Below are 8,007 nucleotides of genomic sequence, written 5' to 3' on the forward strand. Positions count from 1 at the left end.
TTCAATCTCAGCAAAATTCTAATGCTTCAATTACGTCGATTTTATGATTTTAATCTTCCACCTACTGCCACACACCTCCTGCTTAATTCACCATGGAAGCCTTCTTTATTTCCCTTTTCTGATAAGGACCAACGAGCCTTATTTCTTGTACTTCTTAAGCTTTTATATCTCAAATAATTAGCATAATCTAGAAGGGGATCACAACTGGCTTGATTGGTGTTTAATTTTTTGAACCACAGTGCGAGATTATTCTTTATTTCATGCATATGCTTCTTCATTTTTTAGTTTGTTGCTGGTTGCAATCTATTTATGGAGAGAAAATAAAAAATATTATATTTCTCTAGTTTTTAATATAAATCTAGATAACTAATTTACGAATATAAAAAAATTAGTTAAGTTAGTTATTTGTAATAAATAGATGTTGTTTTTTTCAAAATATCTTATTAATCATGTGTATTGAAAATGATCCTTGATAAAACTTCTCAAGATATGTAATTACCGTGGGATTACTTGGGATAAAATAGATAAATATTAAAACATAAAGGATTGAGAATTTATATTTATAATCAAATTAAACCTTAAGTAAATTCTATAGGAATGGAGGGAGTATAGTATAAATATTAACAATTTGAGTTAATATTTCGAACGAAATAACCTGTGGGCGAAAATTATGTTTACATGTGCATGCATGATATTGGCCACACAAAATCAGATTTAATGAATCAAACACAAGATTGAGATCGCTTAATTTGCCGCGCCATGTGAACTAGGCGCGCGTCAATTCATCTGCCCATACAAGAGACACAAAGAAAGCGACTTGGCCTGCTTTGCGTTCTTCGAATGTGTGTATAAATAACCCGCTAATATTAATGCAGCTTCAGGCCTCTCACTGATCACCCGCCACTCTTATGCTCTCCAGTGGTCTCCTTTTGTTTCAATCCCAAAGAATCAGAGAGCTCAGAAAACGCATTGTTTAAAAGCAAAATTGTGGCCCTTTTGACTCTCTGAGTGCTCAGGAGCAAGAAAGGCCGTTGCTTTGAGAAACTCAAAAGGCTATGAGTCCAAGAGATTTGATGGGGAATTTACCCCGAGGGAAATTAGTTGTGCTTCTGTTTTTCTGTTACTGGGTTTTTGCTGTTACAGCTTCTGTGACTTACGATCGCAAAGCTCTTACTATTGATGGAAAGAGAAGGATTTTGATTTCTGGCTCCATTCACTACCCAAGAAGCACACCTGAGGTGGCTTCTTAGTCCCAGCATTTTGCTTGGCTTCTAATTTTCTCACACTTTCCTGCATTTTCTCATTGTTTTTGGGTGAATGCAGATGTGGCCTGACCTGATACAGAAGGCCAAAGATGGAGGCTTAGATGTTATACAGACCTATGTGTTTTGGAATGGCCATGAGCCTTCGCCTGGAAAAGTAACGATGCTGCAAATGCTCCCTTAACATTTCGCTCTTCATTGTTGGCTTTTTGTTTCCTTTCCAAGAATCAAACATAAAGCTGAAAGGAAACTGACTAAACTTTCTATGAAATTGTGAATTTCCAGTACTATTTCGAAGATAGGTTCGACTTAGTGAAGTTCATCAAGCTGGTTCAACAAGCTGGCCTTTACGTTCACCTCCGCATTGGTCCCTACGTGTGTGCAGAATGGAACTTTGGGTAATGATTCCGATATTTCATATCTTTGCTTCGTGATTTTAGTTACATTACCATACGAAGGAAAATTGTCACAGAACTTATAAATAATCCTTGAAGAACACTTGAAAAGATCACATGCTCTGTTTTAAATCCAGGGGATTTCCTGTTTGGCTGAAGTTTGTCCCGGGTATTTCCTTCAGAACTGACAGTGAGCCTTTCAAGGTTAGATTTTTTCAACCAGGATCATCATTGTCTCATATATTGATGAATCTCATATTATATTCTTTAATCGTTAAAAAATGATGCATCTGTGTAATTTTGACGCCATGAAGGCCGCAATGCAAAAGTTTACTCAGAAGGTTGTCAGCATGTTGAAGGAAGAAAAGTTGTTCGAAGCTCAGGGGGGTCCAGTTATTCTCTCCCAGGTTTCGTAATAAAATTAAATATTAGTGTTGAAAAAATTCATTATTGATTTGGATAGTATTACACTACGCACATGGAACTCAAAGCTTAGTGGAGAAAAGTTCTTCACTTTCTCTGTTAATTGAATTTCACAGATAGAAAATGAGTTTGGACCTATTGAGGGGAGACTTGGTGCTGCTGGAAAAAATTACGCGCAATGGGCAGCTAAAATGGCTGTAGGTCTTGACACTGAGGTGCCCTGGGTTATGTGTAAGCAACCAGATGCTCCTGATCCCGTGGTAAGTTAAAGCTATTTTGGCTGTTAGGTCTTGATGCTGTCATTTTCCACAGATATATAATCTTTTTCATGCATTTAATGTATTTGATCAATACGTCCTGGTGGGGTTTTCATATTAAAAGTGAGTTGCTTAATGAGGTGGGTTAGTAGCTTTCACTGTTTGGTATTTTCCTGTCCACCTTTTGGCTTTTTTCCTTTTTTTTTTTTTTTGGGTTTTCTTAATTTACTTTATTAGCTCATGGTGAAGTAGTTTTAGCTTGTTCACTTTAATCTTGTTCTTGGTTGGTGAAGCTGCAGCCACGGAAGCCTATATTTGCAATTCAACGTTTTCTATAGTGGTCTATTTTGAGACTAGACTAGATTTAAGCTCTTTAACATAGTTAAACATGATATTCAAAGAAACTTTATTTTAAAGGAAAAGTTCTTCCAGAAGATATATTTAAGAAAGAAATTTTCTAAATGACATTAAAAATTAGAATTCTTCGGAAATATCAAAGTCACCATTGGTTTTTCCTAATGTCAGAACTTGATTTGCCTGATCTTATTAGGCACCATGAGTGATATTTTTAAAGAGTATCAGTGGTGACTTTAGAAGGAATAAATAGTAAATTTAGTCTTTAAAAAGAATTTTAATTAAATTTCTTTAGATTATTTATTATTCCTTATGGGTCCTTAAGGAGAAGGTAACCTTATCAGAAGCTCCAATTATGCAGTGCTGAAAAATGTACATTTCTACTTTTTTTATAGACCCAAAAAGCGAGCTCTTAAAAGTTGTAGCTAGCTCTGTCCCATGACTTTCATCCCTTTTATAACATAATTTAGTTTCGAAATTTATCAACTAAATGTATTCTGGACAGAAGCTTCTACTCCTTTCTGACATGTTTCTCTTTCTGATCACTGGGTGATAGATTGACACCTGTAATGGGTACTACTGTGATAGCTTCAGACCGAACACGAAGTACAAGCCCAGAATGTGGACAGAGAACTGGACCGGCTGGTAACTCATGCAAATGATACTTTATGGATGAAAAACTGTTTATCATAATCCTATTTTTAATCTGAATCTCTTGTTTAGGTATACTGCGTTTGGTGGCGCAATCCCACGTAGACCAGCGGAAGATCTGGCATTCTCAGTTGCAAGATTCATACAGAATGGTGGCTCATTTGTTAATTACTATATGGTGGGTTGATTGTCCCTCTGCTATTAATTTAATATACACTATGAATATCATTCATCCCACTTCTGTATAATATTATAATTCATGTAACTATGTTGTAGAAACTCTAACTTAAGTATAATATCTCTTTTTCTTTTTGGTTCAGTATCATGGTGGAACAAACTTTGGACGAAAATCTGGCCTCTTCATCACTACAAGCTACGACTATGATGCTCCTATTGATGAATATGGTATTCATATGATATTCAAATTGTCTTCATGCTTCTTAAGATGACAATTATACTGATTTGGAGTAACTGGGGCAAAATAGACATCATCTGCTGCAAAGTGCATGAATTTAATTTTAACATCATGCGGGCAAAGAGTGTGTGTGTGTTTATTGAGAAGCTTTGTTCTATTATATCAGGACTTCTGAATGAACCAAAATGGGGGCATTTGAGAGGTTTGCATAAAGCAATAAAGCTATGTGAGCCAGCTTTAGTGTCTGCAGATCCTACGGTGACAAAGATTGGAATGAACCTGGAGGTGAAATATTTCTACTGATCAAAACAAACAAAAGCTGCCTCATGTTTGTAAAGTTAATTTCTCATTTCTTCTTGAATATTATTCCAGGCTCATGTGTTCAAGACAGATTCTGGTGCTTGTGCTGCATTTCTTGCAAATTATGATACCAAGTCTGCTGCGAGAGCTACATTTGGAAATGGCCAATATGACTTACCACCTTGGTCTATCAGCATTCTCCCTGACTGCAAAACTGCAGTTTACAACACTGCAAAGGTAAGACAGATTGCCATGCACAAAACTTATTACTTTCGCAATTTTCTTTCATTATGAAATGCACAGCCAAAATTAAGTATCCAGAAATGAGTCGATCGCTTTTTTATGCCCCATAGAGACAGGGCAGTTCCTTATTTGAGTTGTTCCTGAAGGACATGCACATTATAAATAAACGTATATACATATCTTGGGCAGAAACCCTTTGCCTTCTCTATATTGAGATATTTTATTGGGTAGCATTTTGTGTCTGTTTGCCATGTGCAGGTTGGTTCGAGCACTGGGATGGAGATGACACCGGTAGATGGTCAATTTACTTGGCAGTCATACACTGAAGAACCTGCATCATCCAGTGAAGATGATACATTTACAAAATATGCACTCTTGGAGCAGGTTTATGCTACCTGGGATTCTTCAGATTATTTGTGGTACATGACAGAGTAAGTATCTTTTAATTGATCAGCCTTTGCCTTCCAAAATCCAAATAATTGGAATATTCATCATCTTACTACTTAAGTCCTCTCTCCATCTAATCAACATTTGATGATATCTTGGTCAGTGTCAATATTGATCCTGATGAAGCTTTTATAAAGAGTGGGGAATCTCCCACACTCACCGTAATGTCAGCAGGCCATGTTCTCCATGTTTTCATTAACGGCCAACTTGCAGGTAATTAGTGGGTATATGGTAGTTTTCAGTTGGTATTTCGCTCTGATAAACTTTCTCACTTATCCATCTTATGTATCAATGTAGGAACTGTGTATGGGAGTTTACAGAATCCCAAATTGACATTTAGTGACAGTGTGAAGCTGACGGCTGGCAATAACAAGCTTTCTTTGCTTAGTGCTACCGTGGGTCTCCCGGTTAGTTCTATCACCTATCTAATCCATTTTTTTCTCCTTTTTAGTTTTTGAGATTGATTCTAATTTTATATTCAAATAAATGAATCCAGAATGTAGGCTCCCACTTTGAGACATGGAACGCTGGGGTGTTAGGCCCAGTCACACTGCACGGTCTAAAGGAGGGTACCAGAGATTTATCTCAACAGAAATGGTCTTACAAGGTCTGTCATTTATCCCCCCCCCCCCCTCAACAACAGCAGCAAAAATCTGTTATATAATTCATGAAAAGTGTTGTTGATGAAATTTGCATGTGAGTAACAAGAAAAAATTTTAAGCATAAATAGTTCACCAGCTTTTGATGCAGGCTTTTCCAAAGTTTGGTAAACAAAAGAGTATTTCTTTTAATGATCATCATTATGTCAAAGTTACTTTCAGCCAGGAAGTGGTGGTTTCAACTGCAGAGAATTTATAATTGTTGCATGTTTCTGAGCAGGTTGGGCTTAAAGGTGAAGCCTTAAGCCTTTACACTGCAAGTGGGAGTGACTCTGTTGAATGGGCAAAGGGATCCTTGTTGGCTAAGAAACAGCCCTTAACATGGTACAAGGTAAAAATTTCTGCTACAAAATGCTTCATGTCATTTTCCGTTACAGGTGATCACCAACATCTACATTTATCCTAAGTTGCTTTATACTCTGGTGTTACCAGACAACCTTTAACACACCGGAAGGCGATGATCCGTTGGCACTTGATATGATTAGCATGGGAAAGGGTCAAGTCTGGGTAAATGGGCAGAGCATTGGACGCCATTGGCCAGGATATATTGCAAGTGGTCGTTGTAATGACTGTAATTATGCTGGAAACTACACTGAATATAAATGTCAGACATATTGCGGAGATCCCTCCCAGAGATGGTAAGTCTGCTCTCAACTTATTTCAAAACAGTATATGGTCTAGCTTTCAACACAAACCTGAGATTATATAAAAATAAGGATTAATACCAACTTTTTGGTCCTTAACACCTTATTTCAGGGACAAAAACATTGTCTTATGAACCAAAAATCTTTAGGTGGGCCAAAATGAGATTAAATTTCAGGAATCAAAACAAAAACGAAATCAAATTTCAGAAAATAAAGATAGTACAACCCCAGAAAAAAAGCTATTGAAGGTCCTTCACTTCAATTAATTCTTGACATTGCATCAGAACCTCTGTGAACAAATGGTCAACAGAAGCTTTTGGTTAAACGGAGCTTATGACTTAAAAATGTGAACTTTTTGAGCTGAAATGGTGGTTTACAATGATAATAACAACATATTATCATCATCGTTTTTCAGGTACCATGTTCCTCGATCATGGCTGAACCCAAGTGGGAATTTTCTGGTCGTGTTAGAAGAATGGGGAGGTGACCCTACTTGGATCTCTTTGGTGAAAAGAGCCGCGAAAACTGTGTCTGTGTATGCATAATGAGAGAGATTTGGTTTTATATTTAAAGCTCTATCGACAATTATCCCCGGGTGTGCTTTATGTTTTGCCATAAATAAAAAGGGCATTGGAAATGGTTTCCATGTTGTCTGATGCCGATATATGGCTGAGTGAAATATTGTATTAATATGCTCTTCATTACACTTTACACAAATATAAAAGCTCTATTTATTTATTTACTTATTTTTGAATCTCAAGGTTATTTTTGTCTTTTTACTCTGTTATGCTTCCTTCCCATAAATTGATATTAACTTTATCTGATTTACCATATATCATATGGTTAATAGCATAAAAGGAAATTAATATCTCTTAAATGAGTCAAATTCAATTTTTATGAACAAAAGTTATAATAGGAAAGTTAATTTTTATTTAAATCTTGGGAATATTTGAACAAGGTTAATTAATAGCGTCAAATGCCAATTATTTTTTTAGCCAAAAAATGCCAATTATAGTAGTTGTGACTTGTAAGTTGTGACAATTAAATATTTGCGCACAGTGATGGAACCTTAATTGCCCCTACAAAATTTTTAAATAACAATATAAATCATAGAAAAATTTAATTAGTATTTTATTAAAATGTTTTCAGTTAACTTAATAGTTAATACTCTCTTAGGACTTAGATGCTAATGAAAGATAACATTCTAATTGCCACATCTAAAAGTTTTATTTGGTCTTAATGAAGCATTTACAAATTATTTTAAAAAATATCCACACATTTAATTGTTTCATTTGTGTGACATGTTTAATTTTACGGTTGAAACGTATAAAGTAGCAAGTCTAATTAAGGATAATTTGTGAACGTTATAGTAAAATTTTAATTAATATTTTAACTAATTTTTACTTTTTTTGACCTCACATGAATTACTAGCAATTCAATAAGTCCAACATTGATTCTTTTCTGCATGTCAACTGGGCAAATGCGTCCATAATAACTGAGATGGATATCTCATACCTAAAAGTTAGCAAAAGTTAAAAGTATCTTATAAAAGGAACTAAAGGGATTAATTATAAAATTAGAGAAAAAGAAAAGTTTACAATTATATTTACTAATTAATAAGCTTCTTCAAAGACAATATATATAGTTTTCATGCTATGAGCTTCCGTAGCTAGTGCAAAGCGATAGCTTCTGGTCTAATTTTACGTTAATCAAATACTATTACCTTTTTTCATATATAATATAGCTCCTCCTATTTAAAATATAAGCATCAAATAACTAAATTAAAAATTGATTAAAATTTATTAAAGACAATAAATATATAAAAAAATGTAATTTATTTTTCTTAAACACCCTTATTTCTGAAGAGGGTAAGTAGGGGAGAGAATAAGTGAAAAATCAAACGAGAGAGAACAAGCAAAAAAAAAACATATAATTAATTAAAAATAAAAATAAAAAA

At 34.8% G+C, this 8,007-nt stretch overlaps 1 protein-coding gene across 1 annotated transcript; it reads left to right on the forward strand.

Annotated features, from left to right (window-relative positions):
- Positions 1-890: 890 nt before the first annotated feature.
- On the forward strand, positions 891-6,796 carry LOC114731252 (beta-galactosidase). The gene is made up of 18 exons (XM_028918393.1): positions 891-1,238; positions 1,324-1,419; positions 1,548-1,660; positions 1,795-1,861; positions 1,972-2,064; positions 2,197-2,340; positions 3,248-3,336; positions 3,415-3,520; positions 3,663-3,747; positions 3,924-4,042; positions 4,130-4,294; positions 4,559-4,731; positions 4,851-4,960; positions 5,045-5,154; positions 5,244-5,354; positions 5,627-5,737; positions 5,839-6,044; positions 6,466-6,796. Exons 1-18 carry the CDS (start codon positions 1,056-1,058, stop codon positions 6,593-6,595), a joined length of 2,211 nt encoding a protein of 736 aa, XP_028774226.1. The 5' UTR covers positions 891-1,055; the 3' UTR covers positions 6,596-6,796.
- The last annotated feature ends 1,211 nt before the right edge of the window (positions 6,797-8,007 follow it).

The sequence above is a fragment of the Neltuma alba genome, unplaced genomic scaffold (genome assembly GCF_004799145.2).
Source record: "Neltuma alba isolate B1F8T4 unplaced genomic scaffold, ASM479914v2 tig00012808_pilon, whole genome shotgun sequence".
NCBI classification, from domain to species: domain Eukaryota; kingdom Viridiplantae; phylum Streptophyta; class Magnoliopsida; order Fabales; family Fabaceae; genus Neltuma; species Neltuma alba.